This window comes from Saccopteryx leptura, chromosome X (genome assembly GCF_036850995.1).
Source record: "Saccopteryx leptura isolate mSacLep1 chromosome X, mSacLep1_pri_phased_curated, whole genome shotgun sequence".
Taxonomy (NCBI): Eukaryota; Metazoa; Chordata; class Mammalia; order Chiroptera; family Emballonuridae; genus Saccopteryx; species Saccopteryx leptura.
In genome coordinates this window covers 3,912,423-3,929,859 of record NC_089516.1, presented here as the reverse complement: position 1 = coordinate 3,929,859, position 17,437 = coordinate 3,912,423, and the positions used below count along the sequence as shown (strand labels likewise).

The 17,437-nt window shown below is 48.8% G+C and overlaps 1 protein-coding gene across 1 annotated transcript in view; it reads right to left on the bottom strand.

Moving 5' to 3' along the window:
* The window catches only part of SHROOM2 (shroom family member 2), a 132,049-nt gene that overhangs the window by 27,173 nt on the left and 87,439 nt on the right, over nt 1-17,437 (bottom strand). Inside the window, exon 5 of the mRNA XM_066357621.1 lies at nt 16,047-16,144. Coding sequence (XP_066213718.1) covers nt 16,047-16,144 — 98 coding nt within the window. The remainder of the gene's footprint in view (nt 1-16,046; nt 16,145-17,437) is intronic.

Below are 17,437 nucleotides of genomic sequence, written 5' to 3'. Positions count from 1 at the left end.
TTCTTATGTTATTCTTTTTGATGGAGTCAGACAATTCCTGTAGGGCTTTCTCATTTTTTAAAATTTTTGAGTCTCTCTCTTCTTCTCTCTGTTGTGCCTCAAGTTGCTTGTCTTCTATGTCACTAATCCTACCTTCTATCTGGCCTGTTCTATTAGCTAAACTTGTTACCTCGTTTTTCAGTTCATGAATTGAGTTTTTCATCTCTGTTTGATTTGATTTTATAGTTTCAATTTCCTTGGTAATATATTCTTTGTGTTCGTTGAGTTGTTTTCTGAGCTCCCTAAATTGCCTTTCTGTGTTTTCTTGTATATCTCTGAATATTTTTAGGATTTCTATTTTAAATTCTCTGTCATTTAGCTCCAAGGTTTCCAATATATTAAATTTTTTCTCCAGAGATTTTTCCACATCTATCTGTGTTACTTCTCTTTCTTTTGTATCCATGATATTTGATTTCTTTTTTCTTAATGGCATCTGAGAGTGGTCTTGTTGATATCAGTTCGCCTTCAGGGTGTGAAACTCTTGGATGCTCCAAGGATAGATTTTTCTGTCTCTGGTTGTTGAACTTGTTGAAATTTTGGGCAGATTTTTCGGTCCGTGTCCTCACGGCGCCATTTCTATGATGTCACTCTGTGAGTTTTTATTAATTATGATTAATTGCTGATAAAAGCTACAAATGTTAGGACACAGGTCACAAGCAATACATATATTTAGGTTCACCATAATTCTTGTTCTCCACATCTACACACCCTTCTTCCGAGTGACTTCAGCTTTTTCAAAACGTGTGCTTGAATCCCCCCCACCACACTACAAGGCATCATTTACAGACCGCAAAATTCACTGATCAGAGGTGTGCTGTCTGACGGGTTTGGGTAAATGTATAGAGTGGTGCATGTGCCACCAGAGAACTACATCTAACAACAATTCCAGTGCCCCAGGAAGTTCTCTCTCGCTTAACGACACTCCCTGTGGCCGCACCTGTAACCCTTGTAAATGACTCTATGATCTTGTCCGTCTGCAGGGATGGCCACTGTTACGCAGCAGAGGTCAAGGATTCAACTTCTCTAACACTGCCAATCAAACCACCCTGAAACTGTGGTAAGGACAACACCCCGTTTCAACAAATTAGAGGGTGACTTAATGCAGGGGCCAGGAACCTTTTTGGCTGAGAGAGCCATGAACGACACATATTTTAAAATGTAATTCCATGAGAGCCATACAACGACCCGTGTACCTTATGCATTATCCAATAAAAATTTGGTGGTGTCCCGGAGGACAGTTGTGATTGGCTCCAGCCACTCGCAACCATGAACATGAACAGTAGGAAATGAATGGATTGTAATACATGAGAATGTTTTATATTTTTAATGTTATTTTTTTTTTAATTAAAGATTTGTCTGTGAGCCAGATGCAGCCATCAAAAGAGCCACATTTGGCTCGTGAGCCATAGGTTCCTGACCCGACTTAATGTATGATGTTCACCACCGAAACTTTGTAAAAGCCAAGCCATCTTGCGGTAACTCTTCCAGAACATTCAAGCATCCTGCGTGATGGCATTTCCAACCTTCTTCTCTGCTCTACTCACTGAGTTTTACAAACATGCACGCGTCTCAGTCACAATGAGCATGAAAAGGAGACTGGCTTACTCCCCACCGCCCAACTCCCTCACACCAGCACCACGATGACAGCCAATCTGTCTCATCCTCCCTCAATCACCTCGAGGACACCTGTCCCTGCACAGTACCCCTGCTGAAGGCCCTTCCTGCCATCTTGCCTGGTGGTTCTCACATCTCAGCCTTGATTCCCACTCTTCAGAATTGATCGCATGGACACCATTCCTGTCCTTAAAGTTATCTTGGCTCTTCTCTTTTCTGGGACCTGTTGACAAAGATAAGCCTTTCTTCTGCTACACCACCCCCCATAAAGATTTCATCTCTACCGTTTGTCCCCAAGTCGTACTTAATTCACTCGTGCTATGTTCATTTACTATCGCTCCTCCTGGCTAACAGACGGCACCAGCTGCTTCTTCTGTCTTGTATATGTCTGTGTTCCAGAGCCTAACACAGTACCTGGAGAAGGCGGGTTTCAGCAAAGGCTGCTCAGGAGGGACAGAGAGATGGAGGGAAAGAAGAAGGGAGTTAAAACGATGGAAAGGCAGAGGAAGGATAGAGGAAAGGAAGGGAGGAGGGGAGATCAAGGCCAGCCAGCCAATTCTCTTGGGCCATGTGATGACCTGTCCATGAGCCTGAGTGACCTCACTGGGCCTCAGACCGTCCCCTTCCCTCCTGCCTTCACCCTGCTATACCACATCAGACATTCATCTGAAACTGCCGGGGTCTTCTCCTCCCCGGTAGTTTCCCCTTCTTCGCAAAGTAGGGGAATATCTCAGACAGTGGGCTCCACCCCTCAGAGGGAGTGCTTGCCCCGAGCCCCAGGCAGCCACTCTGGCTGCAGCACAAACACTAAGGACAGCTCGCCACCACTATGAGCCAGGTGCAGTGGGACACGGGACAGACTGCACAATGCCCCAGGTGCAAGGGCAACGACATGACTCAACACACCTGCACAGTAAAGAAATCTAACCCTAACCCACTGTAAATGTTCGAGAAGGACACAACACACGTCTGGGATCTGTTCACAACCAAAATAACAATGATCAGGAAAGAAAGGCCTGCCCCAGCCGGGTAGCTCAGATGGTTGGAGCATTGCCCTGAGGAGCAGAGACTGCCAGTCAGGGCACATACAGGAGCAGCTCGATGTTCCCGTTTCTCTCTCTCTCTCTCTCTCTCTCTCTCTCTCTCTCTCTCTCTCTCCCTTCCTCTCTCACTGAAATCAAAAAATTAAAAAAAAAATTGTTTTAAAAGAAAAAGCCCCACCTTGCACAGAAAAACGTAAGATGTGAACATTATTGCACACAACAGAAAATTACAAATGGCTACCGAAGACACAAATGAGTCCAACTTCAGTAGTCATGGAGGACAAGCAGGTTAAAATAAGAAATAACTTTTTGCCTACCAAATTGTAGATTTTCTTAGATGGCTAATATGGACAAAGTTCTGGGAGCTGCAGAGCTGTCCCAGGCTATGGGTGGTAGGGTATGATGACACCCGCTACGTGGACGGCGACTCAAGGGACTTCCCAAAGGCTGGCTGGCAACTCCACACCCAGAATTTTATCTTCAGGAAATGAGCGTTTAAGAGCACAAACATTTCACTACAAGATGTTCGCTGTGGTTTAACTTGTCGCTGAAAAAACACCCCAAAACGTCCAGAGTACATTTACTGTGCAATCTGATCTGAGAATGTCAGATCATTCCTGCATCTGTCATGGACAGGCAAAAGGGCACCTTACATACAACATGCACAGTGTGACCACACATGCGACACTGAACATCTGTACTACAAGCAGGACTTGGAAGTACATCCACGTCAGTCTTCCACAGTGGTACGTCTGGATCAGGGGTCCCCAAACTTTTTACACAGGGGGCCAGTTCACTGTCCCTCAGACCGTTGGAGGGCCGGACTATAAAAAAAAACTATAAACAAATCCCTATGCACACTGCACATATCTTATTTTAAAGTAAAAAAACAAAACGGGAACAAATACAATATTTAAAATAAAGAACTAGTAAATTTAAATCAACAAACTGACCAGTATTTCAATGGGAACTATGCTCCTTTCACTGACCACCAATGAAAGAGGTGCTCCTTCCGGAAGTGCGGCGGGGGCCGGATAAATGGCCTCAGGGGGCCGCATGCGGCCTGCAGGCCGTAGTTTGGGGACCCCTGGTCTGGATGGTGAGGTTGATTTTAATATCTTCATTCTGGCCCTGGCTGGTTGGCTCAGCGGTAGAGCGTCGGCCTGGCGTGCGGGGGACCCGGGTTCAATTCCCGGCCAGGGCACATAGGAGAAGCGCCCATTTTGCTTCTCCACCCCCCTCCCCTCCTTCCTCTCTGTCTCTCTCTTCCCCTCCTGCAGCCAAGGCTCCATTGGAGCAAAGATGGCCCGGGCGCTGGGGATAGCTCCTTGGCCTCTGCCCCAGGCGCTAGAGTGGCTCTGGTCGCGGCAGAGCGATGCTCCGGAGGGGCAGAGCATCGCCCCCTGGTGGGCAGAGCGTCGCCCCTGGTGGGCGTGCCGGGTGGATCCCGGTCGGGCGCATGCGGGAGTCTGTCTGACTGTCTCTCCTTGTTTCCAGCTTCAGAAAAATACAAAATAAAAAATCTTCATTCTGATGTCCAGAAATTCTACATACATTTAAATTTTTTTTATTTACTGATTTTAAAGAGAGATGGTGAGGGAGAAAGAGAGGAAAAGGAAGAGAGAGAGAGAGAAGATGGGGGAGAGAGAGGGAGAGGGAGAGAGAAACATCAATTTGTTGTTCCACTCATTTATGCATTCATTGGTTAATTCTTGTATGATCCCTGACTGGGGCTTGCACCTGCAACCTTGGTGAACTGGGACAACACTCTAACAACGGAGCCTCCTCACCAGGGTAAACCTGTGAACTCCCACATATTTTTAATGAAAATGTTTTTCATTAGTAAAATAGATTTAATTTTTTTTATTGATTTTAGAAAGAGAGGAAAGGAGGGAGGGAGACAGGAATATTTATCTGTTTCTGTATGTGCTGTGACTGGGGATTGAACTGGCAACCTTGCGCTTCTTAGACACCTGTAATCCTTCCTGTACTAGTATAAATCCTGGCTCTCACATACATGCATCAAGCTTATGAAGTTAGGGATGATTTTAAATTGTGGGCAACCCTTTGCAGAAGACATTATAATATAGTTAGAATAACACATCATCTGTATAAATTAAGTGAAAAAATGATTGGCTTCAAGTGTCTAGCATTTTAACACAATAGCATGTAACCCCAAATTCTGAAAAATCACATACCCTGGATTTTTGTGACACGATTGTTACCCAGCTGAACCATACTTGAAAATGGGTTATTTACCCAATAGGCTCAGACACTTATTGTACATAAAACTTTATGACCGCCAAGTATGTATAAAGGCCCACGGGCTAGATTAAAAAAAACCACCCCAGAATCATTAAATAAGATACATTATGCAAGTTACGCCCAAGAGAAGCGCACTGTTAGCAGTTGACTTTATGAGATGTGAGCGCCGCAGTCAGATTAGCTGTCAAGGGCACGGCCTCAGCCTCACAAAACCCTGCAGGCAGAAAATTGAGTCTGTTGACAATGGCTCATCTTATTTGTAAACGGTTCTCAAAAGATATTACGTGTGTCTCCTACAGTCATGTCTTCATTCATCCGAACGTTGACAGCAAATGAGTCAAACAGCACAACCCATGGGGCTGGATATGCAATGTTTCAGGGGAATTTAAGCCCCTGGCTTCCCTCCCTGGGCATCAAATATTATTATGGCTGAAAAGGACCTCAAGAATCACTGAATCCACATGCCTTATGTTATGGATGGAGAAACGGAAGGTCATCCCATCTCCAAGCAGACTAGGCTTGGGACCCGTTGTTCCTGGTCACTCAGCCCAGCTAGGGGATCCTGCAGGAAGCCCATGCTGGAATTCCTTCGTGCTGCAGGGCTGGCACATCGGGCATGCGCCCTGAAAATTAATGAGAGGAGAGGCCTGGCATCTTGCAGCACATTCAGCCATGCTTATCTGTAGGGGCTGCCAACATCAGCGGAGAGATGAAGCCATCAGAGTTAAAGCCAGCCGCCATGCAGGTACAGGCCACCCACAACGAGCCATGGGGATTCAGCCACGAAATCCAGGGGGCTGATTGCAAAATGAACCTGGTACCCGTGTGGCAAGGCCCAACAAACACATATGAACTTTAATGAATGAACACAAAGGATCTTGCAAATAGCTCTTTTCAAATACTAACTAAACACTAGGATCTCTCTTCAGACATCCAGGGATGTCGGCACACCTCCCAGATATGATCTGACTACCCAACCCGCTGCAGGCAAAGCCATTGAGAAAACACAAGCGTCCAGGGAGTGGGCAGAGCTCTGGTGTCTACCGCTTCCCCACTTGCACCCTCTTCAACTGTAACACATGGGAGAGGTCAGGACGCAGAGGTGGTGTGAGTCAAGCCAATGTATCTGAAGGGCCCCGTAAGGGTCCCGCTTCTCCACCCTCCCGGATTCAGAGGTGGGAGTTGGGAGAGCAGGCAGTCCATGCTAACTGAGCAGCAGGCAGGGAGCAAGCACAAAGGTCATGTGTCACTCCACGCTGGAGAGCAGAAGCCTGTGCAACCTACACGGTCCACACCAACACGTACGGTTATTTCTAGTACTCTTTTCAAACACCTTGGCCATGCTACCCTCGCTGGGTAGCTCAGTTAATTATTAGAGCATCATTCTGATACACCAACATTGCAGGTTCGATCTCTAGTCAAGGCACATATATATATACAAGAATCAAACCAATGAATGCATAAATGAATGGAACAACAAATCTATGTTTTTCTCTCTCTCTCAAATCAATAAATAAAAATATTAATAAATAAAAATTGCAGTGGTGTGTGTTTTGTTCATGCATCTACGGAGAATACCCCTGCAGATATTTTTCCTTACGGTGTGTGCATTCATGCGTGTATGTGAGAGTTCAGAGAGAAAGTGTAAAATTTTCCAGTATGCATGACAAAAGCATAGAGCTGTCCCTCTTTCTACTGCCCACAAAATACTTTTCTGCAACATAATCATAAACAAAATTATAAATATGCCCTCAAAGATCCTGCTTTGCAAAGGAAAGAAATACACCGACCCCTCATCAAATCCGTACCAAATCTGCCATTTTCTATGACACGTTAAAAATATTATGCTTGACTCATTCGTCCTCTACATCTTCAGACAATGTGGTTAAGGCAGAAGGCTGTGGAAATACAAATGATGCCAGGGAGATTTCTGAAAAACCTTTCTTACAACTCCTTTTCCTCCTCACCTTTCACCTAGCCTGACCAGTAAACCCGCATTCCAAAATGACTCCTGCCCATGTGAGTCAGTGTGGGTACGTGTGCACACACAGATACCGTGCAGCAACTTCCCTGTGCATGCCACCCTCCCTACACACACACACTCACACACAAGCATCCTTGAGCAAAGACATTCTTATCATTTCAAAATATGGCCAAAATTATTAACAATCTGCTTCTTTTGGTAGGCTACAAAAGGAAAAAAAAAACCACCCATAAAAGCACAGCCCACGCACACACAGTAAAACCTGTAATCCTGGTCACAATCACACCAAAGGCAGCGAACCCCGAGAACGAGGAAATGCTCAGGGGAGCCACAGGGCCCATTTCCCCAGCTTCCACTTCCCTCTGCAATCAGCAGGTTGGGTGTGAATTTATCCACAGAGCATTTTTCTCATGACACAACATGCACACCTGATTTCACTGCGGGATTTTTTTCCCCCTCTTTTCATTTCGATGCAGCTGACTCACCATTTCCTTTCAACATCCACGCTCAACGCCTCAGTTGTAAAAACGCTCATTTCCCACCGTGATGGTTAAAGAAAAGGCAGAAAGCACGGAAGATGGGTCCTGACGCACGGCTGGCGTCCTGAGCCAGCCTCCTGGGTGACCCTTCCGCAGGAAGGCGTGTCTGCAGATCTCGCAGGGCGCACCCCTCCGGCAGGGCCAGAGCCCCCGGGCACACCAGCTCCACGGCTCACAGCCCAAGCCGGGAGCTGACCTGACAGGCACTGCTTCCAGCTCCAGGGTGCACTCAGCCGACCGCCCACAGCACAGCTGCATACGCCGCTGGGATGTGCAGGCACACACACGTGCAGAGCGCACGCAGCCTGGGGTCTGCACTCTGATGGGCATGATCTGTCATCTTCGGGCGGAACAATAAACAAGGAGATGGTGTGTGCATCTCCCCGGATCCCCCCCCAGTGCCCCGCGAGCTGATAAACGGCTCTCACAGACAGGAGAACAAAAGAGGCTTTGCAAGCACAAACCCCAGCACTGGACTAGCCAAGGGACTGGTGTCCCGTCCTGGACGAGATGGCCTGAGGGCACAGGGCTCTTACCCGGCTCACTCTCTCTCTGCTAGCTGCACGCGGCGCTGTGGCCCCTTCAGGGACCAGCAGCCCCGTCTGCGGCAGTCCCTGCGTCTCACCGTCTGCAGCACAGAGTCGAAGCCATGCTCACCGCAGCTGGCCTGCCTGTACTTGCTATCTCCTGATGGACAGGTCCACGCAGGCTGGCTCACTCTCACCCCTGTGACTCATGCGCCCCTGCACCTCATGTTACATCACTGCCGGGTCCTGACCTCACCATTCCCACACTTAAACCCCCAAAGGCTGGACCCTCCATTTTTAACTGATTTTAGAGAGAGAGAGAAACATTGATCTTCTCTTGTATGTGCCCTGACCGGGGATTAAACCCACAACTTCTGCACATCGGGATGATGCTCTAACCCACTGAGCTACCCGGTCAGGGCACAGATCACCACATAACATGGGTGACACACAGTTCAACACCACAACCCTCATGAAGTCAGACAGAACAAGGAAGTTAAAAAAAAATTCAAAACTGTACTTCATACCTCTGTGTTATTTGGTTTATTCCACACTCACTAGGGATCTGATCTACCAGACAACGAACAAAGTGCTTCTGGAAGTTTTGCTGTGGCCGAGGCATTCAGTGAGCTAGACAAAGAGGTGGCAGGCGAACCCTGACCTACCCAATCTGTCACTTCACAATGATCTGTATTGAAAGTCCCCAGAGGGGCCCCACCTCCCCTTCCAGTGCAGCTGAGATCTCAGTAGTCTGCCCCTCCCCCAGGAGGTGCCCCTCCTCCCAGGGTCCCTAACAGCCCCTTCCCATTCCAGAGTCCCCACTCTTCCCAGGTCCTGCCCTTCACCTCCTGCACAGACTCCCACTTTCCAATCTCTTCTGAACTCCTGGCAATCATGTCTGACTCTTGCTCACTTAGCCAATAACACACGTTACTTTGGGTACTCTCTGGCATTCACTACTATTTCTGTGAGAGTGACTTTTCCACATTCCCCCCCCCCACACACACACCTACTTGATCTTAAGCACTGTGTGGGTGCATGGGTACCACATGCATTAAATGTTTAAATAAGTCTGCAGGGAAGGTTGCTATGGATATTCGCAAAATTAAGCATCAGGCAGGGACATGAGCTAGCAGCCAGCTTACATGGCCCGACACAGTCACAGTGAAAAAGGAAATGAGGGTTTCAATCTGTGTCTTTGACTCCAAAGCTGACATTCTTTCCAGTACTTTCCCTTCTTCCCTCTCTCCTCCCTCCCTTCCTTCTTTCCTGTCAGTACTTCCTTACTTTTTGGCACTATAAGATGCCCCAGGTTCATTTTATATGTCCCTTGCCCTTGTCTTAGATGCCGCCATGCTTCTTCCATTCTAACATGGAGACGCATATTAGAATCCAAGATCTGGGTGCTGCTGGGGGTTAGAGGGGCAGGACTCCATGCCTCTGAGCCTGAGCAGGTGGTGGCATAGTGGATAGAGCATCAACCTGGATGCTGAGGTCCCAGGTTCTAAACCCCAAGGTTGCTGGCTTGTGCATGGTATCATCAACATGACCTCAAGGTCGCTGGCTTGAGCAAAGGGTCACTGTCTCAGCTGGAGCCCCTCCCTGCATCCGGTCAAGGCACACATGAGAAGCAACCAATGAACTAAGGTACCGCAACTACATGTTGATGCTTCTCATCTCTCCCCCTTCCTCTGTCTCTCTGGCTTAAAAAAACAAACAAACAGAAAAGAGAAGCCTCTTTGAAAGCATCTGGACAGACCGCCATGCAAGTCTCTCCTTTCCAGCTCAGGACGCCACCTCTCACTACCCTTGACCAAAGCCAAGGGGCTGGCAAATCTGTTCCTTAACGTTTTGTTGGAGCACGGCTGCACCCATGCCCAGAGGGACTGTCCACATATGGCTGTGTCTGTGCTACAGAGACAGAGCGGAGTCGTCACAACAGGAGCAATGTCCCTCAAAGCCAAAGTGTTTACCATCTGCTCCTTTACGATTGCCAACCTCTGAGCCGGACCAGCATTTCTCCGGCCTGAGAAATAAAGTCTTGTTTTGAATGAAAAACAAACAAACGGTTTTCCTTAGGGATGATAAGTGTTGACTGAGGTTTTTTAAAAGTGATATAGAACTTACACACACTTATCCACAGGGTACATGTTCCAGGACCCTCACCCCCATGAATCCCAGAAACCTCGGATATCGTCAAACCGTGATATTTACACTGTGCTTTTTCCTACAACTTTCCTGCTCGCAGGAAGCACTTCCGGCTTCTCTTTGGCACATTAGGTGTCAGCTTCACCATTCCAGCACTTCGGGGCCAAGATTAAATAAAAGAGGAGTGACTTAGACCCAAGCACTGCACGGCAACCCCACAACAGTCGGTCTAAAAACCAAGGACAGCTACTGAGTGACTGACAGACCATGTAAACGCACTGGACAAAAGGGAGGATTCCCGTCCTGGGCAGGACAGAGCAGGACGGTGCGAGGTCTCGTCCCATTCCTCAGGACAGCACACAGTTTAAAACTTAGGAACCGTGGAGGTCTGAAATCTTCCATTTAATATTTTTGGACTGCAGCCTGACCAGGTAGTGGTGCAGTGGATACAGCATCGGCCATGGATGCAGAGGACCCAGGTCTGAAACCCCGAAGTCGCCGGCTTGAGCGCAGGATTATAGACATGACCCCATGGTCATTGGCTTGAGCCCACGGTTGCTGGCTTGAGCAAAGGGTCACTTGCTCTGTTGTAGCTTTCTAATCAAGGCACATATGAGAAAGCAATCAATGAACAACTAAGATGCCGCAACGAAGAATTGATGCTTCTCATCTCTCTCCCTTCCTGTCTGTCTGTCCCTATCTATCCCTCTCTGTCTCTCTCGCCAAAAAAAAAAAAAAATCAATGAATATACAAATAAGTAGAACAAAATAATGTTTCTCTCTGTCTCTCTAAAAAAATTCATAATAATAAACTAGTATTCTTATTATTACAAATATAAAACTTTAAAAGAAATTTTTTTAAAAAGAGCCCCCAGCACCCAGGCCAGTTTTCCTGAAGGCTGCCGCTTCTCAGGTCTGGGATGCCCGCGGGACATCTGCAAGCACTCTGTGCACAGAGGCTGTCATGGAGGGGAGCCGGCCGGGCCCTGGGCTCGGCCCTGGAAACCGCCCAAGTGAGAGTTCTGCCTTGTTATCCTGGCTCCCTAATTACCCAGCAGAGCAGTTCAGAATGGAAAGCCTCAACTGCCTGTCAGTAATTGAAGGTCAGGAAAAAGGAAACATCTTCCTCAAAGCCACAGCCGAGGTGGAGAACTTGGCTGGGCAATCTCTCCCTGCTCCCTCTGAAACCTACCTGTAAATGAGTCACTGGTCTTGGCATCTACCTCTGTGCGACAGGTCACCTCTCAGGGTAAACACACAGGAAGCCAACCTTTTAGCTTGCTTAAAAATATTAAAGTACATTTTCCTCAAAGTGCTTGATTTCATACAAATTCCATTTGGGGGCTGTTTTGGGGGATTTCCAATTCGCTGTCATTCTCCCCTCCTCTCCCATGTGTCCTGACGGGACACGAGCCTGCAGGTCAGTGCCAGCACCTCGGGAGGGCTGGGCGGATGGGGCCAGAAGGCGGTGGAGAAGGGACCCACAAGCACCTCCCGCCACCAGCTCTGCCCCTAGGTCCCCTCTTTCAGCCTCAGCTTCAGGGCCTCCCAGAACACGATCCTCACTAAAGACACTCAAATTGGAGGGGCAACAGGAACAACTAGCTATCTGAAAAAGTCTGAACACTATTCCCAGAAATAAGCCCACACTTCAGACTATAATTTGGGATATTTGTGCTGGCTCAGAAATGCTATACGAAGGACAAGCAAAGCCTGTTACACATGCTGTCGTGTGTACTGAAATCTCAGTGGAATTTCACACCCAAAATGTGCCTGCAGGAAATCATTATTCATTGTCATCTGGAAGGACTGACCCAAGGAATGTGAGGCTGCTATCCAACCATTCATCTACCAATCCCCCCTTCCCATCCATCCATCCCTGTTCTCACCCTCCCACCTTCTCTCCATTCATCCACCTGACGACCGGTCTGTCCTCTCGTCCACCACTGTCCTTGCACAGGGTCCACTTCCCAAGCTCAGCAGGACCAGCCTGCTGCCATTTGCTAGACAAGCGCCCTGAGGAAGGCTCGGGCATCTCAAGGATGGCCATATAAAGCATCAAGACCGTGAGGGAGGAATGAGCTGGGCCTGTTGATGGGACAGAAAGGTGGCAGTGAGTCCTGACCCCAAGGATGGGAAGTAGAGTGGCCAGGACACGGCAGAGAAGACAGGGCATGTGTAGGTCCTTGAGGGTCAGAGTAAGGACTTTGCATCTCATTCCCAGTGCAAGGAGAAGCTGCCGAATGGCTTGGGAGGGGACAAGTGTAATCTGATTTACGGTCCAAGGCCAGCTTATGAGCTGCTAGGGCAAGGCAGGATGGGTGTGTGTGTGTGTGGCAGGCAGCCGCTAGGGGCCAGGCTGCAGATGACAGCCTGCATGGAGAGAGAGGAGCACAGACTCGAGGGACAGTGCAGAAGCACAGCCCATGGAATACCAATGCAGGTGGGGAGGGGAGGAGAGGGGAAGGGCGGGCTCTGGTTTGTGCAGCAGGGACACAGGGATCACAGCAGTTTCATCTCCACTGGTCACTCCCAGCCATTCAGGCAGGGAGGCCAGCAGGCAGCAAGGGGCAGCTCTGAGAGAAGTCGCTCGTCACAAAGGCACCAGTCCCCATCCTCTCCGAACCGCCTGTGTGCAGAGAATGCTGTTGTTCCTGGAGCAGTGAGCATCCGCGCCGAAGGTCAATGCTTAACAGGGCAGGCACTGGCCAGAAGGGGTGTGCAAATGGAAGGCTTCAGTTCTGTGTAAGCAAAGAGCCTTCCAGAGGTCTCGCCAAATCCCTGGCTTCACCAGGAGCATGCATGTAGGCAAACTCCTAGTTCCTTTATTTCGAATGTCTGCACGTGGGGTGTGACCTGATCAGCCCCATGACAGAATGACAGTCCCTGAGAGCTGACGCAGCAGACACAGTGGGCTACGGAAAGGTATGAGGGACAGGCAGAAACATTTCTCCCAGGGTTATGAATTGTGGTTCGCTCCCCTCCGCTCCCCCACTTCCATGGCCCTCAGCACATGGCTGTATTTGGAGATGCCTCTTCAAGAGGTAATTAAGCTCAAACGAGGTCATTAGGGTGGGCCCTCCAATGGGCTGGTGTCCTTAGGAGAAGAGGAGCTGGAACACAGACACACACAGAGAGATGGTTAGGTGAGGACAGGAGGAGAGGCAACCATCTGTAATGCACAAAGAGAGGCCCTGGGAGAAACCCAACCGGGCGACATCTTGACCTTGGACTTCTGGCTTCCAGAACCATGAGAGAATAAGCCTTGGATGCTGATGCTGCCCAGTCTCTGCTACTGTGTCATGGCAGCCTGAGCAGACGGCCACCCCAGCTGTCGGGGTACCCCAAGTCCATGGGGGGCATTTGTGGAAGCAGACTCCTGTCAGTCACAGTGACCGAGCTTGAAGACCTGCTGCAAAACTCCAGAAAAACAGTGGGAGCCTGTGGGTCACAAGAGTCAGGACAGGGCAGGGGGTTGCTCCCAATGGGAAAGGCTGGGGTAAAGAAATCCTTCTGGGCTGCATTTATCCGAGCTCACACACCAACTGTCTCCCCATGACCAAGCCACAGGGGAGCTCACCCTCTTTCCTTCAAGATTCTGAAGCACCATGCAACTGGTTTTGTTTGTTTGTTTGTTTGGCAGAGAGGAAGGGAGAGAGAAGCATCAACCTGTTGTTCCACTTAGTTGTGTCACTGATTGCTTCTCATATGTGCCCTGACGGGAGCTCCAACCAGCAACCTAGGGGGTCCAGCCAGTGCCCTCAGGCTCGAGGTGGCAACCTTGGGCTCAAGCCATTGACCCCAGGATCAAATCAGTGACCCTGGGATCCAGCCGGTGACCCCATACAGACCTGGTAATCTTGGTGCTCCAGGATGATACTCTATTAAGTGCACCATCAACCAGGGCCCGTGCAACTTTTTACAAGAATGATAACCTCGCGTCACCACTGCTATGGTAAGTATTGGTGTCTTTCCTCCCCTCCCACACTGCGACACCGTCTGGGGGGGGTGCAGAACTTTTGTCCTACTTGTCTTTGTCAAGAACACAGAATCGTGAACCCCACGAAAATGTACTCAGATTGCACGAACACATAGTAATTCTTAGCTGGACGCTCTTCAGTCACCCCAACAACATACAACAAAAAGACATCTTATTATCATGCACTGTGTATCAGATCTGCAACTTATATTCTTTGTATAGACACGTTTACATTCCTTAAAATTTGTGTGGAACACTGAGCATCTTGTAATCTTTGCATTATAGATTTTCTAGTCTTCAGTGAGTAAAAGCCAAGTTCTTTGCCTGAATGTTCATTTATTTTACTATCACAATGTCATGTTTTTAGCACACTCTTTCTTGCCAACACTTCAGAAAATAAATGCTCTCTGAAAAAAAGTTGGAAAAGACTCCTCAATGTTTCTATGCTAGAACTTCATTAAGGTTCGCCACTCTTTAAAAGCACCCACAATTCTGAAAATTGCTGGATCTGAAACTCAAAAAACAGCTGCTGGAACCAATTTTCTCAGAGTGGTTACGCTGTCCACACGAAGCCACGGGTGTGGAACATGGAGTTTATGTCCCCTCCCCCTCCCCCTGGACCCTTTTGCTACTGATAGAGCTATTCACAACACACACACAGTATATATATACATCATAGCTGTTCAGTAGGGCTTGTATACACAGCAGAGGAGCTTAACTCCAAGTACCACATGAGCCCTCTGCAGATTCAATTCAATGCTCACAGCACGCATGCAGGAGCAAAGCCAGAGCCCGTGTGTGCAGGGTGCACTGAGCACCCACACTCACAGCGCACCCTCCCGGCAGGACCTGGGAGTGCACTTTGAGCAAAGTCCAGTTGGCCCTCAGCTTGTGCCTTGCTCAGAATTCAGTCATAAAGCTGTCATTGTGTCCCTCGCGCACTGCTCCCTCTGTAGGTGTATTATTCACTGCCCTTTCTCACATACCCGGGGCTCCTTGGTCTGAGCCGTGTACGCTGCTAAGTCACTGACTTCCTGCACACAAAACGCCACTCCAGGTTCCTCAAGGCCACGGACATGTTTGCTCCCCTCTCGGAAGGCTGACAACCCTCAGCCTAAAGTCAAATGAAATCAAACCCCATGACATCGGGTTCTCAAAAGCAAACATTTCAGCTGGTTATTTCCACAAGGGAATCTTGCATGTTGAGGTTAGGGTCTAACTTGAATATCACACCGATCACTGGAGAGTTTCAAGGTTGGGCAACAGTGCCTGCCCTGACCTAGCCTTTCTCCTCTGCCTCCCTCTGGGATGAAGGGCCAGGCAACACTATGTATGTAATCAGAATCCCTTTCTCACTACAATGAAACAGCTACTTGCAACACCGCAGGTGACAGCATACACAGTCATTCCTCCCTGCCATCCACATTCTCGCAGATGTCCGCATCTTTCCGCGGGGAGCCAGCGGACCTGACGTCTATTTTAAAGCTCCAAAGGAACTCATTAAATACGGCCAGTTGGGGGGAAATCTGACTTTGAGACCATGTCCCAACCAGCCAGCTGTGTACGAGGCTATTAAAGCCCCCTTCACAGTCGGCATTCGGATAAAGCATTTCATTCACGTGCGTGACACTGGGTTTCCCCTTCTGTCCACATAAAGAACCTTACTGTACAGAAAACACAGCAGCCATTTTTTAAAACCAAAAATACCATGATGGAATGAGAAGGCATCACCGCCCTTGGGACGCCTCTCCCGGCAGCACACGGGGCCCGCGGCTCTGGAACGTCCGGTTAGGTTTGGCCAAAACCAGACACCAGACCATGTCAACCAAGCACTCACTCACCATAAAGAAGTTCCCCACCCCCTGCCACCAGAAGCCTTCTCAGTAACCCCCATCCCAACTTGCCTACCTTGGGGTGGGACATCCCTCCTCGGCCCGTACTGCAGGGGCAAGTTCTCTGGGCTCAGCAGGGTCCTCCGCTTGTCGCCGTGGTTCGATGGGCGCTTCCTGCCAAGGGAGGCAGAGGGAGACCCAGGTCATCAGGCTGGTTTCTCCAGAACATCTGTGATTATGAACCCCCTCATTGTGGGTTCGCCCCGTGCGCCAGGACCACGGGGGCAATGACGCAGCCTGCCGACACGTGCGGACACTCAGTCACAGGGCTAGTGAGCTCAGCTCTGCAAAGGCTTGCACCAAAGTGACTCACCCGGACCCTGCATCCACTTCAGTTGTGGGCAGGAGGCAGAACTCCCACATGTAGTCTGTGAAGCCATGGGACACAAGTGGCAAAAACAAAAACAAATAACAAAAAAACGCCCTGAATCAAATCCGGCCCAGCTGCTGACGACTCACAGCAGCAGCAAAGCCTCAAGCCCCAGGACTTTGCAGAGTCTGGCATTCTGTTTCCTGACCGAGTGGGCATGGAATTCCCAGAGGTCACTGTACAGACCACAGGCCAGGGCACTGCCAGGGCAGAAGCAAACCCTCATGGAGTTCATGGGTCTTCCAGGACCCAGACTCCACAGGAACTGGGCAACTCTCCCTACACACACACACACACACACACACACACACACACACACACACGCAGACTGTGGTGCCATAATCTTGCTCCTAGTTCTTTGTCAAAGAAACCTTTTCTCAAACATATACAAATGCAGGTTTAAGAGGCAGAAAAAGCAAAGAGAGGAGAACAGAAAGTCTATCGATGCTTTAAAGCAGGGGTCCCCAAACTTTTTACACAGAGGGCCAGTTCACTGTCCCTCAGACCGTTGGAGAGCCGGACTATAAAAAAAAAACAACTATGAACAAATCCCTATGCACACTGCACATATCTTAAAGTAAAAAAACAAAACAGGAACAAATACAATATTTAAAATAAAGAACAAGTAAATTTAAATCAACAAACTGACCAGTATTTCAATGGGAACTATGCTCCTCTCACTGACCACCAATGAAAGAGGTGCCCCTTCTGGAAGTGCGGCGGGGGCAGATAAATGGCCTCAGGGGGCCGCATGTGGCCCGTGGGCCATAGTTTGGGACCCCTGCTTTAAAGTATAGATACAGCATGTATCTTGTTAGAAAGCTAGATGCTGCCCTGGCTGGATAGCTTGGTTGGTTAGAGTCTTGTCCCAAAGTGCAGAGGTTGCCAGTTCAATCCCCAGTCCCACACAAACAGAAACAGATGTTCCTGTCTCTCCTCGCTCTCTCCCTAAAAATCAATAAAACAAATAAACAAAAAGAACATTTTTTAAAAAAAGAAAGCTAGATGCTACCTTTAACCATCAAAACACTCACCTT